This window comes from Podarcis bocagei (assembly GCF_964188305.1).
Source record: "Podarcis bocagei genome assembly, chromosome: 3".
In the NCBI taxonomy this organism is placed as follows: domain Eukaryota; kingdom Metazoa; phylum Chordata; class Lepidosauria; order Squamata; family Lacertidae; genus Podarcis; species Podarcis bocagei.
The window spans coordinates 25,286,103-25,305,089 of record NC_138127.1 but is presented as its reverse complement, the minus strand read 5'-3'; the positions used below and the strand labels follow the sequence as shown (position 1 = coordinate 25,305,089).

The 18,987-nt window shown below is 44.2% G+C and overlaps 1 protein-coding gene across 1 annotated transcript; it reads left to right on the top strand.

Moving 5' to 3' along the window:
• Nucleotides 1-12,858: 12,858 nt before the first annotated feature.
• On the top strand, nt 12,859-17,881 carry HTR1B (5-hydroxytryptamine receptor 1B). Its single transcript, XM_081187377.1, has one exon. The coding sequence runs from the start codon at nt 14,389-14,391 to the stop codon at nt 15,553-15,555; it is 1,167 nt and encodes a 388-aa protein (XP_081043503.1). The 5' UTR covers nt 12,859-14,388; the 3' UTR covers nt 15,556-17,881.
• Nucleotides 17,882-18,987: the final 1,106 nt, after the last annotated feature.

Here is an 18,987-nt window from a genome sequence, read left to right as displayed (position 1 = left end):
GAATTCATTTAAGAACTAAAGAGATGAAAAGTGGGCAAGGAACTGAATCTTTTCACCAGAACATATATTGCCCTGAGTGCTTGCTCCATAAAGAGATTGCTCACCTTCTGCTTATTCCAGCTAGCTTAGAAATAGCCCCCAAACTGGAAATCACAGTGTGGTTTTTCTATTCAAGCCTTGATTAACTGGATATGGAAAATGAGTGTTGATGTTTAACACATCACAGCAGGTTGCCATGGGGGAACACCAAATGTAGCAGTTCCTTGGAAATTTGGTATCCATTTTTCCAGTACTGAACACAGATACAGAGGAGAGAAGAATATCTCAAACCACTAGGGATACCTATGTTCCTTTCAGAAAGACTTGCTTTATTATATAAAGCTTGTATAAATGTGTGCCCTGCAATCTTGTAAGGATGTTTGTTGGTATGTTACTTGTTTATGGTTGCATATGTTATATTATGCATAATAAAATAATAAAAATACAGTGATACCTCGGGTTAAGTACTTAATTCGTTCCGGAGGTCTGTTCTTAACCTGAAACTGTTCTTAACCTGAAGCACTACTTTAGCTAATGGGGCCTCCTGCTGCCGCTGCTCCGCTGGAGCACAATTTCTGTTCTCATCCTGAAGCAAAGTTCTTAACCCAAGGTAATATTTCTGGGTTAGCGGAGTCTGTAACCTGAAGCGTATGTAACCTGAAGCGTATGTAACCCGAGGTACCACTGTATTTTTACAAATGAATACCTTCTTCACCATTCTCAGTTGAAAGTCTGACTGACTGTGTGTGTGACAGAGAGGAGACGGAATTTCTTTTTATGGATCCTCAGAGTCAAAAATCAAAACCAGCCCCAGCTGTCCCTAATAATTAAATTTCAGTAACCCAGACTGAGAATTTTTATGTTGACTGGTGACTTAAAATGCTGACATTTAAACAGCTTCAGCTTTATTTCAAAATGAGCACAAGGGAACTTCACACATACACTGGAGTTTTCCTGCTGGGAAACCCAACAAAATACCAGTGCATTGATTTACATAGTGAAGGTTATTCATGAGGACTTGGAATTTCATTACCCAGAACGTAAAAGTGAAAGTCACCCCCATACAAAGATGCACGTGACTCTTAAAACTAAGTTGGAACTTAATAAACTTTATATAATGATGATGGTTTGTTCTATCAAAAATAAAATTCAATGTCTAGTTGCAGCTGAAAGATTAACAAATTCATCATGACATAAACTTTCATAGGCAAGAGTCATAATAATAGGATGGTTCCTAAAAGCACACTTCTCACATATCAAAGGCCAGCATAAAACAGAAAGTACATAATGAAGATGCCAAACACACCACTGTGAGGAGGAAATTCTACAACTTAGAGGCTGCCACAGACTTCCAAACTTTTGAAAAGGATGGCCTCCTATGCTGATCCTAGAAGGTCAGCACAGAAGCAGGAAGTCTTTCAGATATTTGGAGCCTAAGTCATGAACAGCTTTAAACACTAATGTGAGCTTGAAATGAACTGGCAACCAGTGCTGCTGTTTTAACTCAGGGTTTTGCGTATTTTAAATGGAGCCCCAGCCAGTAACCTGCTACATTTTGGACCGGTTGACGTTTCTGAGTTCTCTTCCAGGGCAGCTCCATGGATGGTGCTCTCTACCCCATCAACATACAAAACCAAAAGAAAACAATCCTCCTTATGGGGATTCTAAGTGCAAAATGTCTGTCTAAATATTTAAAGCTTTCCATTGCGTTCTGGACACTGGAAGAGTTAGGTACCAATGAGTCTTATTGTGCGGTTAAACTCAGGGCAACAATGAAACCTCTCCAGAAGGCTATAATGGGAAATTGGGCTTAAGGTATGCGCAGCTCTGCCATTTAGAGCTTTATAGGTCAGCTAGCAGGCTGGTGTGCAGTTTCAACAAGATCAGCATGTCTTCCATTTCCTCTTTCTACACTAGATGACGCTCCCAAGCTGTTTACTAGGACAGTCCTGGACACACATCAAGGACAGCCCCAAGCAAAGCACTCAACAGTTATCAGTCCTGGAGATGACAAAGGCATAAATTATAGGTGCGATGATGCTACTCTCCAGTAACTCTTTACTGGAGTTAAGAAGAAAATCCAGCTGCTGAATGAATAGCCGGTACTTTTCAAGCATATCTGTTTCTGTGAAACTCAAGTAAAATAGCTATCATACAATGGTTGCTGGAAGAACCAGTCAGTTAATTGGTATGCATTGCTTTTTGCCAGTGAATATATTACATTCATTTATATCAGTGGGAGCTATATGTGGCTTATCCAGCCTCATATAACCAACATGCTTAGCTCTAATTAATGCATGAAGGGGTTAAGACCATACCGTAAGCTGTCCTGCCAGGTTTAGCTAGGTCACTAGGAAGGATTATCAAGCCTTTGTTCCCCCATTCCACCATATGAACCCTACCAGTAAGGAGGTTGAAGCTGGATGCTCCAAGCTTAAACCAAATGGCTTTAGCAAGCAATCACCGTGTTTCTATACAAATAATTTAGAAGCCTTTGCCAATTTGGATCCTAAGTTATACTGCCTGTCTTTACTTGCTGCTGTATGGAAAAGCACATGAATCTGACCTTTGAAAAGTTTGAAATAAACCATTTTTAATCTATGCTCTATGCTAAGGGAAATGGGGAACTTTGGAAGCAACTTAGAAGAGGTTATCTTAAAGGTCTAACCATCTATATTTCCAGGCTTTACTTTGCTACATGTTTTGTGATTTTATATCTCATCCATGCAGTATTACTATTTATATTTTTATCATATATTTATTTTTATCATCCACAGAGTTCAGAGTTCCATACATGGTGCCTCTCACCTTTTATGCTCACATCAGCCCTGTGAGGTAGGTTTAGATGAAGGGGAGTGACAGAACCTAAGTCACCCAGTCAGTTTCACGAGTGAGTAGGGATTTGAACAAAGGTCTTTCCAACACTTCATCCACTATACCACACTTGATGCACAATACAGATGGTGCAATAATAATTTGGATACAAGCTCTCTTCTTAATTCCCAGGAGAAGTACAAACAGTTGTGTTTCCTTAGAATGCTTCAGTGATACTCATTCACAGAGACTATATTTCTCAAACTGCATGGATGCTGGCTGAAAAACACCTTTGCTGGAGTTAGAAAGTTGTACTCCAGAAGGTTTTACACCAAAGATCCTTATATTTCTAGTTTGACGGTATTTTCAATTAAGGCTTGATGGAATAACTGCTAAAACCCAAATAAATCCATCACATTGCACTGTGGAATTAGTGCAGGTGAATCAGGTACACTGGCCCATCATATACCCTTTCTGGTGGTTAGATTCAGTATGTTATAATACAACGAGAAAATAAGGAAGAATAAATTATTCTCTATAGAGCTAGAGCAGAGAGCAGGTGAAACACTTTTCAGAGAGCAAAAGTGAATGCATGACAGAAGCAACTTTTTAGATGGTGCAGGACTGCAGGGGCAGAATTGCTATGTAAAAGAATTTCCAATGCAGGGAATTGCTTACATTATTGCTGCTGCATGATATATGGCCTAGTTTTGTTACAAGAAAATGAACACAATGCATAGGTATCTTTTAATAACCCAAAACAAAACTATTATGCCCCATAGATCTTTCGAGACCACAGTGTAAAAAACCCAGAATTTGTTGAATTTGTCGTCTACACCAACCTTATCCCATTTTATCCTCAAAGTGACTCTGAGCAAGCTTAGGTTGGAGAGACAGTGACTCAGTGCCGGATTTACGTATAAACTAAACAAGCTATAGCTTAGCCCCCCCCCCCAAAAAAAAAAAACTAAAAAAACACCTGGATTTACATTTCCAAAATATAAGATAAAAAACAAATAAAATAAAACCTACATACAGTTAGAGCTTAATAATTATATCACTATTAATATACTTCTTAATTGTATTTCAGTTCAACAATTACTTTGATAAAATACATATTTTGTTATGTGCAAATGGCTTTAGAGACCTATTAGGTCCATAAATTACCATATAGCATATATCCAACACAAAAAACAGAGACAATTTGTTATTGACAAAGGACAGCTGGACATATAAAGGGCCCCATTACCTTCAGTAGCTTAGGGCCTCATCAAACCTAAATCTGGCCCTGCAGTGTCTATTCTTTCTTAGAATGGGTGGAAGAAGATTTTCTGCAATGACTATAGCCAGGGGCCTAAAGTTCCTTTCCTCCACATATGTTCTAAATTGAACAGAGGCGATATGCACTGCAGTACTGGAGAGGAGGAAGGGTGCAAGATTCAAACAACTACATTTTTTTAAGTAGTGGGAGGTAAAATGTCAGGAAGTGGTGGGCCATTGCTGCAAGGGGGAAAACAGCAGCCCTGCAGAGGTTTACCATTTGCCACTTAGGAACATAGGAAGCTGCCTTGCACAGAATAATTTCAATGGTTTATATAGCTCAGTATCAGGGCCAGCCCAATATATTGTGGTGCCTTAGGTGAACAACTAAATGCTGCCCCGCCTGGTAAGAAGATGTGAGTGAAGATCTACATCAGGAGCATAGGAAGAACAAAGATCTACATCAGGATCTGCTGGCCCTGTGGATCCTGCTGGCTGAGACGGTAACTTCACCTTGCCTTATGGGTGGTGCAGCCCTGCTTAGTATTATGTACACCAGGGTTTCCCAAACTTGGGTCTCCAGCTGTTTTTGGACCACTACTCCCATCATCCCCAGCTAGCAGGACCAGTGGTCAGGGATGATGGGAACAGTAATCCAAAACCACTGGAGACCCAAGTTTGGGGAACACTGGTGTACACTGATGGACAGTGGCTCTCTAGGATTCTGGAAGAGATATTTCCCAGCCCTTCCTTGAAAAGCTGAGAATTGAACCTTGAAGCTTTTACATGCAAAGCAGATGCTCTCCTACTGAGCTATGGCCGTGTCTATTTAATTTTTAAAATGCAGAATGTGTACTCCTGCACTTAAATTCTACAATAGAGGAGTAATCAGTTACTACAGAATATATGTGTCTATTTCCATCTACCTGTGTTAGATATAGATATTTTTAAACCCACCACCACCACCAAAGGCACAAATATGAAGGAGTATCAACCATTCGGTTCACTGACACTCATGAGACACATTCCCCCACATTGAACTCACTATATCAGCTGATACACTAGCTAGAAAAGGACATGACATTTCCCCATTGAAAACATAATAAATATTGATCCCTGGATGCAGATGTTTTCCACAGCAGGTGTGATTGTTAGAGATTTTTAGATCCTCTGAAACAACTGAGTTGTAACTGTGCATTCATTTTACAATAAAGCATTTGTCTAGAAAGGCCCCAAGGCAGGTCAGGGTAACGGAAAGGGAAATCTACCATATTAAGATTAAGGCACCTTTCTTACTGAGACCACTGTGATTAAAAACTCATTGACAAAAAGCAAAGCTGTCTGTTTCTGCCTTCTTTACTGCAGCTACTGTTTACTTCAAGTGAGCATGACACCTAGATGGTCAGATTCAGGTTTCTTCCTGATCACCTTTTTATTTATTCTTTACAGGGAATTTATATGAAGTTGTGTCAAGGAAGTGCTGTCCCACACTTTTTGGTGCCACACACACACACAACACTAACCACTTTTTAGGTAAAATATCTTTCAGAGTATTTGTACAACAAAATCAACAATAAAATCATACATACATATTAAAATTCACCAAGAAATTAATAACCTCAAAATCCAAAACAAAACACCAAAATGAAACCAATGAAGTGTTGTTGCATACAATAAACTGAGATTCAGGGTGGAAGTTTTAGTAGCCATCAAAGATTATCTAGTTTTGAGTCTTACAAAAACCTTGCAGAGAAGGTTACTACTATTACGATCTTCATGTTGCAGATTTGGAACTGAGACTGAAGATATTAATTTGGCTAAGTCCCACATAATGGTTTCATGTAAGAAATGAGATTTTGACTGGGAAAGTGCAGGTTTCAGCCTCCTAGCCACTACACTTTAGTAGAAATCTCCACATGTTTCTTACCTGTTCCACAGCAAAATCACTGTGTCAGACTTGCCCATCCAAACACTCACTGAGAAATCACAATAGGCTTTTTAATATGTTACACTGAACACAGGTACAATCTGTCTTTACACACGAACAAAGATTTGTGTGCAGGAGTGTACACTTGTTGGTTTGTACAGCTCAAGTATTGTGTATAAAGGATTGTACAGTGAGCTATAATCTCAGCTTCAGTTTATTTTCTGTAAAAGAGGAACAAAAGTAGCTGACCTGATAGGGCTGACTGGAGCATAAACAAATTGAAGAAAACATGTTCTCAGTACATTTTTAAAAAAGCCATGTAGAACTATTAACAAGAATGGAATGCTATGGAAAATGTTTGCCCTTGACAGATGTACTTCATGTTCTTCCTAGCCTCTTAGTGGTGTACTAAGCACACCCAACATCCCATCTCTAGTCAGATTGATGAACCAATGCAGGAAAGTAGTGTATTGGGAAGATTAAGTGGCCAAATAGGATACAGCTTCTTGACTTCAACCATAGAAGCAGAAGAAGAAGAAGAAGAAGAAGAAGAAGAAGAAGAAGAAGAAGAAGAAGAGGAGGAGGTGTTCTGCAGGAGAGATGCACAAGAAATAGCAGCCAGGATTCACTTAACAGGGCTTTTCCCCCACCCCAAAATCAGTTGCTGGGGTAGTCAAGAGAACCTGCAGAACAGCATATAAGGGGAGGGAGGGCAGAGGGGATTGTTCCACCTGTCGAGCTGCAATGCTTGCTCTGACAGCACTTCACCATAGCATGATGTCGAATTCTACCCAGTGTATTCAATATTAATTGACTATGGTCACTGGCATTTTTGTACCTACTACAGCTGTCTAACTCATATCCCTTCCTAGGATCAAACACCTGCCAACAAACAACTCTATGAGGATGTGGATATTCCCAAAGCCTTAAGGAATCAATTTAGACTCTATGGATCGCCACTGAACTTTTTGAATTCTCAACTCACTCATCACCCTGTTTTCATTCTCCAAACCCCCTCCCCCCCCATTTTGTAGTGCTTCTGAACATGATAATGCCTTTTGTGTTTTACCAAATGCTAGTAATGTTGGAGCAAGGGGGAAAGATACCCATCTGCACCAACACATGATGCCCAGTGCTGAATTTATGCTTTGAACATAGCATGGAGCTGACTTTCTAACCTACTCCCCCCCCCACCTTAAGAGTTTGCTCCCCTCTCTCTTGCTATTTATAGAGTGCAATCAAACATTTTTTTCTACTTCTTCATTATTAGGCTAATGAGGCCTAGGTCTCTTAACTTCTTCCTATGATTACTCCAGCTGGTTATATATACAATCTCATGTATACTGGATTATATTTATAACAATTGCAAGACTCCACAGAAAATCTGAAGGCAGCCCTGTTTAGGGAAGTTTTTAATATTTAATGCTGTATTGTTTTTAACAGTCGATTGGAAGCCGCCCAGAGTGGCTGGGGAAACTCAGCCAGATGGGCGGGGTATAAATAATAAATTATTATTATTATTATTATTATAAAATCTCTAAGTTCAGACTTACTGCTAATATGTGGGTTTTTTACTGAACGGCATGAGGATGAAGTTGGGTGTTTTAAATGATGCTTGTGCTCAGTGGCCTCTTAAGTTAAGCCACAGTTAGTTTATGTAGAGCAGAAACTGAATTTAGTTCCAAGTAGAGGTGCTAAAGATGGAAATTTAAACTATCATTATGTGCCAAAAAACATTCAAAATGAAAACTTCTCTTTAATTGAGGGAATTCTTAGTTCACACTTAATATTGATCAGCTTTCCTTGCTCATGGATGTGCAAGTTGGTCCTGTTGTGTTTGGGATTTTTTTAGCTATGCAAACAGCAGCTGCAATATCTAGTCAAATACACATTTGGTCCTGCAATTTACAACAACATCAGAATTTCTTTGGTCCATAAGAGATATGAATATGTCCCCCTCTATCTTGTTTTAACTATATTGGAAGATGCTTATTATAGATTAATAAATCACCACCTCTGAAATCTTTCTTCCTACGAAAGATTTAGTAACAAATTAACCCTCTGCCAGAACGTCTTACTGTCAAGGTAAAATATGGCCTGAAGCAACAATGGATGAGATTTCTACACTGCCTATTGATGAATAAACTTTGAAACATGCAGTCTCCATCTGGAGACTTAGATATAATATGAGTTTTGAGTTCTAGGGAAACATATTATTTTAATTAAAACATGATTGGGTCCATGAATAAGATGTGTTTATAGTCATCTGCAATACATCATACCTGGCTCTTTTTTAAACAGAAACAAACTCAGGTGTTTTGATTTTTTTAAAACTATCTTTTCCATTTTCCCAGAGCTTGGGGATTTTTTTTCAATTTTGCTTGTATCTTATTTAATATTTATGCCACAGCCAGATCAAGACTATGTATGGATTGAAAATTGTCCTGGGTACGAATCTTCAAACCTTGAGAAAACTATTTCCATGTAGCATGCACATTCCCCCACCCATCTATGTATTACAACACACTGGCTCTCTACTGAATTATGCCATGTTCCAAATTCACCTAATTGCTTAAGTAATTCAACAACCACAAGCTATATTATATCCAAATTTTAATTAATAAAATTTCTTCATAAATCACTTACTGGGAATGTGGGTTCATTTTCCTTGTGTGTGCTTTCACTCTTTATTTTTTCCTTTGATTTAATTCAGTTATGTTTAACACATCTTTCTTGATTACCATTGTTAGCATGCTGTAGGGCAGATTTTGACTACAGTTTAAGAATGTAATAATGTCACTGCAAATTTACCTTCAAACTTAGTTCTCCATTAGTAATCCCAGTACCTGGAGTGATCTAAGTTTGTAAAGCTGATACTAATGGTGCCATGTCATATGTGAGAAAAACACTGTGTGGGTCACAATGCATTATCCACACAAATGGGACTCTAAATTCTTGTATCAGCTGCATTTTAAAATGACAGTCCCCATGCGGCGCAAGATGAATCATGGCCCAAGTTTGAGAGGACACTAAGCAACCCTGAATAACCTCAAAGATGTCTATTATCTTTGTACTGGGGATGTATCACATGTTAGATGTTGATTCACAGAGGTAGAGAGAGAATATGCTTGCTGCCCTCAAGCACAAACATACCCCAGTTAACCCAAACAGAAGCTCTGAGAAGCTGCATGTTGTGGAAGTCCCATAGCATTCCTAACCTGATGAAGACGGATTGATGCTTTCACAAACAAGTATTTGAAGCTTAAGCTGAGGTGTTTAAGCATCTCTTAAGCTCTGTCTTCTTCCTAGGAGGAGACTGAAGTCTGTATCGTCAGCCCCAGCCCTCCAGAAACACACTGGGTGTGCTGACATTTCAGGAGCTCTGTTTGCTGGACAGCTCCCTTACCAGCTGCTGCAAAGCCACAGAGACATGGAGCAAACCTCTCCTATTTTTGGTCTGTGAGCCATTTGTGTGCCTGTGTGTTTTAAAGGAAACCTTGTTGCGATCTAGATCAGCAGCACAGTGGGGCCTTCAGGGCAAATAAGGGAGCAGAAGTCCAGGGCCCCAGAATAAGCAGGAAGGGACCCAAACACAGCAGGGCTGCGTTATCACATTTTGAAATAATACACATTATCATCTAAAGGTAATTTGGGGGGTGGGTGGAGGGAGTGTCAAAAATTAGCTAACTGCACCATTTCAGGGAGATGCCTTTTAACCTGCCCAGCTGCTTTTCTGAAGTTCATCCTCCTCCTGTCTCTGCCATCAGTGGTGTTAACTTTTTGATGAAAAGGAAATGCTAAGATCATTTTTACTTGTGACTTAACAGATAATCCCCACCTCAGCTCTGATCAACCCAGTTCCAGATGTGACCCAGTCCAGAAAAATCACATCAGCTGCAACTTTCAGATCAGCTTGCAATAAGGTTGGAGACCTTAAGAGTACAATTCTGTAGGTTTGCTTGGAAGTAAGCCGCACTGTGTTTGATGGTTCTTACTCCTGGTCTAGCTTAAGTACACCTTTATCAGGTAGGTGTAAGTGCCACTATAACCAGTGAAACCCATTTCCTAATGATTTCCATCTGGGCATTCTGAATGGGAATTAAGTTTCGCTGAAACCAGAGGTGCCAGGGTATGATACTCAAACCTTTCACTCCAGAAGCAGCGCCACTGGCTTACATCAAAACAAAGACTTCTGCTTCTGAGCACCCTAAGCCCATCTAAGGGCACATGCATGGATTTAAGTGGCTCGTGGATTTTCCTTAGAAATGTGACGAGACAAGGGAGATAACTTTGGATATTTTACTGTGTTGAGGCAAGCAAGGCTCAACCAGTTCTAACTATGTTATGGCTTACGGTCCACAAAAGTCCTACAGAATTTTGGAAAAGGAGAAAAAAGCAGCTGCAGCAATAAACAAGAGGGTGAGCAAGGGAAAGAGGAAGGGCAAAGTTAAACTGCTTTCCTTTGGTGCTGAGCTTCAGCAGGCAGGAAACCATACTTTACACTGAAAGAACGACGGGGGCTTGCTAGAGTTTCTTTCTGAGCACGAATAAAAGGGCCCCTTCACAATGCTGTCCGGACCAAAACTGTTAACCTGCCCTGGTTGGAAAGTGCAACAAAGGGTGAGCCTGGAAGGTGGGGTGACACTGAGGATACTCTGGGGCTCCCAGGCAAAAAGGATGGCCACAGACAAGGCCATGGTATAAGATGGTCTGCGGCTGCTCTGAGGAACAGAAGCATCAGGGAGAGAGCTGGTTCTCTGGGGTGCCTTAAGGAAACCCGAGGGCAGTTTTGTAACCTAAAACACAGCTCCTGGCAGCAGTTAACCGCTGATGGAGAGAGGGAACACATTTCTACCGAACTAAGGGCCGCTTCACGGATTACTTTTAAGTGCACCTAGAAAGCATAACATGTGAAAGCAACAAAGGGGAGGTGTGATTGCCTACAGCTCAGTGCTGAGTGCACACACTCCATGCCCACGGCCAACTTTAGTGCAAAAATTCACTTGGGCTCGGAATCGGATCTCACCTCTCTGCTGCATCGTGGATCACTTGCCTTGTAAAGGTGATGACGGTAGATTAGGGATGTGCGTGCGCCACGCATGCAATACAGAAATCCGGGAGGAGAACCTTCCCTCTCCACCCTGTTTGCTCGCGTCATTCAGGCAATCTGTCGCCCACTAATGCAAGCGCCCACCCAAGCCTGTGGGAACGAGCCGGCACGTGGCTGCCGCGAACCTCCAACTCGCCACTTCTACCAGGATCCGTCCCTTCTTCGCTTATAGGGTGGAGCTCGGGACTTGTGCAATCGCATTCAACCCCCTGGAACTCGGTAGGAGTTAGTTACTCCTGAGCAAACGCGTTGAGGGGGCAGCCTTTTTACCCGAGACGCAGCGCAATAATGTTTTAACGATCGCATTTCGGACTGTAAAAAACCCACATCGTAAACGCGTAACAGCACCACCTGAGTAGTCCATAAAAGCTCGCGGCTCTGCAGTCAGCACGCGGAGCTGTTTCCCAACCTGCCAAGATCGGGCGGTGGGAAAAGATAAAGGCTTCCATAATCATCGATTTTGATGCTCTTCCGGCGTTTACTGACCGGATCATAGAATTGTAGAGGCTCATCTAGTCGAACCCGCTTCAAGGCAGGAATCTGCAGTCCCAAACAGGGATCAAACCCGCAACATTGGCGTTATCAGCACCATGCTCTAACCCAGGCATCCCCAAACTCGGCCCTCCAGATGTTTTAAGACTACAATTCCCATCATCCCTGACCACTGGTCCTGTTAGCTAGGGATGATGGGAGTTGTAGTCCCAAGACATCTGGAGGGCCGAGTTTGGGGGTGCCTGCTTTAACCAACTGAGTTCGGAAGATTGCTTGACACACACACACACACAGGTTGAGCACTTTCTAGGCGACGATAAATACAGTGGTACCTCGGGTTACATACGCTTCAGGTTACAGACTCTGCTAACCCAGAAATAGTGCTTCAGGTTAAGAACAGTTTCAGGTTAAGAACAGACCTCCGGTACGAATTAAGTACTTAACCCGAGGTACCACTGTATTGCTTTCCTACTTCTGCCAAAGGCAGCCTAGCTGAGGATATCCCGGGGGCCCATAGCCCTCTCTCCAGTCTGGTTCCATGGCGTTTTTGGACGCCCCCCGCAGCCCAAGAAAGAAACCCTCCTGCCTTTCTCAGCCTGTTGATTTCAGCCAGACGTGCACTGTTGCTGCGTGTGAACAGAGCTCAGGAGGAAGGTCTGGTTCTGCACGTGCGATGCAACCACCCTCGAAGGGAGGTTGCGATCCGCGCACAGCTGCAGAAAAGCCCCAGCGGCTCTGGTTTCCGAGTAAACGCGCGCAAAGAGCGGCGGCGCGCACGCCGTCTTCGTTCGGCCATGCAATTGTTTCTAACGGCCAACTGCTGTTATATATTTGTTTCCATTGCAAACCGCCTTGGACTCCAAAAGCAGCCCAAAATGAGAGGAAGTCGAAATAAAAACGCAGAGAGCTTAGAGCTTGGACCTTCTAGCCAAGGCTTATGAGGCGCGCGGCGCCCAAGTAGGTTGCGAGCGAAAAGACAGTGGAATCCCAAACGTGCTTACTCAAAAGTAAGTCTCCCTAGACTCTCATATAATGGGGGATCGGGTGTTTCGTGTCAGAGAGAACGAGGAGTATTATTAAGCTTCTGTCCTGGGTATATTCTCTCTGGTTTTGCCAGTCCCTATAAATGCCTGTCATCAGACTGCAGATTTCAAAGCGCGGGTGGGTGGGCAGAGGAAGGCGGAATGCTTACGTTTGCACTCGGCGTGAGTGCAAACCCTCCGCGGCTGGAGATAAAAGCAGTTCCCATTCAGCCGATGCTCTTCGGGGAAGACTTTCAGAGAATTCCCCCTTCCAAAAAACAGCAAGAGCAGCCGCCCGATTCGCGACGCTGCCCAATTAAAAGCCGAAGGGCTTGGAGTCGAGCCAGCGGAGATAACGGGGTAAAGTTGGTTTACATCAAAGCGCAAAGGACATAATTGGACTGTGGATCAGGCAGGAGCACACAAAAAAGAAAAGAGCGATCCAGACACGACAGCAGTAGCCCGGCTGGATCAGAGAAAGGACCCATCTGGGTCCAGCGTCCTGCAACCCACGAACGACACGTGAGGGCAAGAGACCTCTCCCGCGCGCGACACTGCTCCTGACACTGGAGGCTTCATTTAGCCACGATGGGCTACGGCTAGGAGCTGTGGATAGACCTACCCTGCACGAAGGAGCCCTCAACGCCAGGGGCCATTTCGCCCCATCTAACGGCAGCGACCTCTTCGTGGTTGGACACCATCCTCCTCATTTTGCCCCACCTTGGATGTCGCTGGTGCCCCATGCTGCTGGCAGCCCGTCAGGCGTCCGCGTCCAAAGAAGGCGCAAGCAAAGAGACAAGGCGAACTAGCGATCCCAAGCAAGTCCGCTTCGGTTCGAGGGGAAAGCTGAACCTCCAGTGGCAGGTGCGGTGGGAGGGCGCTAGGACCCGGCGGGATCCTCTCGGGGCCGAGAGGGGCGGGGCGGGGCCGAGAGGCCGGCAGCCGGAGCTGGGCGAGAGCGGCCACGAGTTGCCGAGGTGGGCTCGCGCCGAGCGGAGCAGAGCTGCGGCGGGCGGCGTATATATAGCTGAGGCTGGCGCTGCGCTCGCTCACTGAGGCGCCGGCTGCGTCTGCCGGGAGGACCCTCGCTCTCCTGGCCTGGGAGAGAGAGACGGACCCGGGGAATATTTCCCAACACAGGGGTCGCCTTGCCGCCTACTTTCCTTCCGTCCGCCGCCTGGAAAAAGTTGTTGGGCGAGGCGCGGAGAAGAAGAGAAGAGGCTTCTGGCCGCCCGTGGCGCCGTTTCCCGCCCTCCGAGAAGCCCGCGTGTGGGTTCCTACTCCCGCCGCAGCCGCCGCCGCTCCCAACTTCTCCGTCCGCCGGCTTCGCTGCTGCCGTCGCGAAAGTGGGAAGATGCTGCCTCGCCTCCACCAGGACTGCCGCCGCCGCCACTGCCACCCGAGATGGCCTCGCTTGGAAGCCCGCACGTGCTGAGGCGGCGGCGGCTTGGCGCCGGCAGGAAGGTAGGCGGACGGGCGAGCGCGTGATGGCGGCGGCGCGAGACCCTGTCCGCCCGGGCGCGGGAGGCGTCCCCATTGGGTGAGCCCCGCGCGCATGCCCTCCCCCGCACATCCGCCCAGACTCCCGTCTGCCAGCTCACATTTGGCGCGCGGGCTTCTCTGGAGATGTAGCGTGCTGTGAGGGCGCTGCCCTCTTCCTCCACCTCCTCCTCCTCCTTCCTCCTCTCGGCAGCCCCGTCGGTCCAGAGCCTCTCTGTGGAGGCATGGAGCAGCCCAGACCCTGCCCAGCCTCCGTGGATGTGTTCCACACCAATGACTCCTTCCACCATGCCAGGAACTGCAGTGGCGGCGGCGGCGCAGAAGAAAGCGCCGCCTACCAAGATGGCACCCCGCTCTCCTGGAAGGTGGTGCTGACCATTATCTTGGCCCTCATCACCTTGGCCACCATGCTGTCCAACGCTTTTGTCATCGCCACTGTCTACCAGAGCCGCAAGCTGCACACACCGGCCAACTATCTCATCGCTTCCTTGGCTGTCACGGACCTCCTGGTGTCCATCCTTGTCATGCCCATCAGCACCATGTACACTGTGACTGGGAAATGGACCCTGGGCCAGATCGTCTGTGACATCTGGCTCTCTTCGGATATTACTTGTTGCACTGCTTCCATTCTCCATCTGTGTGTGATCGCCCTGGACAGGTACTGGGCCATTACCGATGCGGTGGAGTACTCTACTAAAAGGACTCCCAAGAGGGCGGCTGTCATGATTGCCCTGGTGTGGGTCTTCTCCATCTCCATCTCGATGCCCCCTTTGTTCTGGCGCCAGTCGAAAGCTGAAGAAGAGGTGGCCGATTGCGTGGTGAACACAGATCACATCTTGTACACCGTCTACTCCACGGTGGGGGCCTTCTACTTCCCCACCTTGCTTCTGATCATCCTCTATGGAAGGATCTACGTGGAAGCCAGGTCTCGGATTTTGAAACAGACACCAAAGAACACAGGCAAAAGGTTAACCCGAGCCCACCTAATAACAGATTCCCCGGGCTCAACGTCATCAGTCACGTCCATAAACTGCAAGGCTTCAGAGGCTTCTAGTGAAACGGGGTCTCCTGTGTACATGAACCAAGTCAAAGTGAAGGTGTCTGATGCACTGCTGGAAAAAAAGAAGCTGACTGCCGCCAGAGAGCGGAAAGCTACCAAGACTTTAGGGGTTATTCTAGGAGCCTTCATTGTGTGCTGGCTGCCCTTCTTCATCATCACCTTGGTGTTGCCTATTTGTAAAGATGCTTGCTGGTTTCACATGGCCATCTTTGACTTCTTCACATGGTTGGGATATCTTAACTCCTTAATCAACCCCATCATCTACACCATGTCCAATGAAGACTTCAAACAGGCATTTCATAAATTGGTACGGTTTCGGTGCACAAGCTGAGTATTGAATGCAGTTAAGTTTAATTCTCCAGGGCAGGAGGGCTTGAATGCATTTTGTATGTCTGGTTCTGCAGGTAGGTAGATCATTATTACCATGTTACTTCGTCTCTGGAAAAATGGTACTTTGGATGGCAGAGTTTGGTGCAGAGGAGAACCATGCAAGCCTAGTGTAGCTTCCCTTTCAGAGTGAAAGTAGCTTCTTTCTGAGCCTTGGTTTAAAAATGCTGCTGCATCTTATTATACTCCTATTAACAATTGCTGAAGGAAAGTAGTTTTGGCCTTAAAAAAATGATTGTTTCTCCTGGATTATGCCTTGTAGACCCACTGTGGTAGGAATTGGATTGCTTTGGGACAACTTCTTTGGAGACGCCTCCATCCAGTGTGACTGCACTTGAACTAAAAGTTTGTCATCCGGTCTCCTCTGCTAGGAGACCTTTGCCTCTCAGCCATCTGTGTTTGAAAGCCTTTCGCCAATGTTTCACTCCTCTTTTTCCCTGCTAGCTTGCTAATTTTAAAGACTATGCAGAGTGGACTGGAAATGAATTGTGCATGCTGCTCAAAACCTTACTTGTCCTACAGAGCCAAGACCTTGAAAGAATAGGCATTGACAGTCTGGCGAGAACTGTCCCTGACTTGTTGATAGTAAATGGGTTTGAGGAACATTGGGGAAGCAAATCAAGTATAGGAGGAGACAGGGGGATCAAATGAGAACTCAGTGTGAGAAAAGCAACTCATTCTTGTTTGTGTCTTTTCTGTTTAACAACTTGTCAGATTGTAACCCACAAATCAAACAGTGAGTGTGAGTGTGTGTTTTCACATGCATGTCTGCCTGCAGAGTTGAGTGCCAAAGCTTGCAAGCTGCTTCCATTTTTCATTTTAGTGCTATATGTTCCTGACATTTTGCATATTTGAATAAGTGACTCACACACAAATCTCTTGGTAATATGTGCGTTAACACATACAGGCTGTTTAAACCTAAATCTGCTTTTGCTCACTAACCCAGTTTTGCTGGTGTTTTAATCCTTACATTGATGCTGATTATGAAGCCATCATAGCTAAAATGACACATTAAATCAACCATCTTAGTTATTTTCTGAAAAGGACTTTTGCCCACCAAATAAATGCACAGCAACTTTCCTTTGCACTGATTTCACATGCATATTCATCCCATTTCAGCTCTCCAGGTTACCAGTACATTAGGTCCATTAAGTAGGGTACTGTCTTCCCCCTCTAAAAAGAATAATACTTGGAACACTCTCTAGTAAGAAATCTTATGTACAGTTTTCTTTTTCTTCATCATTTCACTCCATTCCCTCCTCTGTGCGCCCTTTCATAAAAAACTCTGATAAGCAGCTAGAAAATAATTTAACTACAGCAACTTCTTATTATTAACACTGTCTGCAGTAAGACTCTATCTTCAGCTTCAGTATTTGGAGAACTGTAAAGTTCCCCAATTGTCTGCCTAATATCTGGGTGCAAAAAGGTCAGGTTTTATATAGTATTCCCTGCTTTGAATAAGCATAGTGCTTAGAAAATCCAGTTACATCTTCCTGTATTATATAATACATGCAAGAAAGTCTTCTGGTTTTACATGTCCCCACTTTTAAAAATAGTGAAACCTGTTTTAATAAGAACTTCACCAGGTGGGAGGGTCCTGACCCCAAACCCCTTCAGAATAAAGCTTTTTCCTTCTCCTCCCCAGTAGGCTTTTGTTCAGATGTCAAATGAAGAATGGCAGTAACTGTCTTTTGCAGATATATTTCTGCATCCAGAAATGTTCATTCTTAGAACTTCCAAAATGTAAATTGTTAGCTTTCAGCAAGGGTAAAGCAAGAGGATAAATATAAAGGTGTATGTAGCCTAAAGGAGGCTTGCTATACATGGAAAATCTGTACTTTACAGACTTGTACACTGTCTGTAATACAGAGTATACAGATACACATGCTAGTGCTATTTCTTATGAAAGAAATGTTCTTATGAAATATCTTATGAAAAGACCTGTTCTGTGCATCTCTTTCCCCATTTATCTGTAGAATCAAGTTGCTATTACAAAGACACAACAGTTCTGTTGTCTAAAGTCCTTGATGCTGCAGTAATACCAGCACATGTGTGTGTAAGTTACTAAGTTCAGCCCAAATTCAGCTTAACGACTTTGGAAGAGAAGCTGTTCCAGTATTTGCTAATATTGGGTGCAAAAAGAGAAGTTTAAGCTATGAACCTTATGGTTTTTCACAAAAAGTCTTCAGAAGTTGCTGGTTTTTTTTTTTACCATTATGGGGAGAGTAGCCAAAAAAGCCAGGTAGTGTGTGTGTTCCTTATACAGGGTGAGTCCTTTAAAAGAGGCCCCTTGGATACACATGTTCCATGGGGCCTCGTTTAAAAGACTCACCCTGTATATATCACAAAAAATAGCTGAATGCTACCCACCTTTTAAGCCTGCCAATCAAATATAAAACTATTGCATGAATCACCAATACAGCACCTGTGGGTGCCCACGGGGCTTTTCCTTGTGCCCTCAGGTTTCTGTTTCCTCTGCCCCACCCCGCTGAAATTGGTCTTGAGAGAAACATCTTTTGGAGAAGAAGTATAGCTCAGTGGTAGAGCATCTTGCTTTGCATGCAAAAAGTCCTTAGGCACCTCCAGGCAGGGCCAGGAGTAACCCCTGCCTGAAACCCTGCATAGATGGACCAGAGTCAGCTTCCTGTGTTCCTATTGTAGCCAATATAAAGCTTTTCTCAAGCTCTACTGCACCATCTGTAGCAGGGGGATCTTTCTCCAGGTGTGACCCTAGCACGCCAAAAATGTCCCCTGTGTCACAATTAGGCTGGAAAGAAAATTATTATATTGACTGAAAGAGAAGGCTTCTCACAAGCCTAATTAGAATGGAAGAGGGATTATTTTGAGGGGTAGGTTGCAGCTGCAGAAGAAAGGATACCAAATTCCCCAACAGTTGCTCCCTCATTACAGTTACAGATAGGTAGCCGTGTTGGTCTGCCATAGTCAAAATAAAAAAATTCCTTCCAGTAGCACCTTAAAGACCAACTAAGTTAGTTCTTGGTATGAGCTTTCGTGTGCATACACACTTCTTCAGATGAGCTCATACCAAGAACTAACTTAGTTGGTCTTTAAGGTGCTACTGGAAGGAATTTTTTTATTTCCCCTCATTACAGTTAGGCTTGGAAAATACCTTCTGTTGGCTTCAATAGAACACTTTCCCCAGGTATAAATGTTGGGTATGGGCCATCTTCTTGGATAGTGCAGCTCAGGAAGGAAGTTTAACTCTCTAGGAAGATATCCTGCCCCCAAGCTCTAGCCTAAAAAGAAGCAAGGCAATTTTTTCATGCCCAATTGCTAGCAGTGGGAAAGTGAGTGTATGTCTCTCTGTGTGTGTGATTGTCATCAATGTGGTTGCAGTGTGTGCATGGTTGTGGAG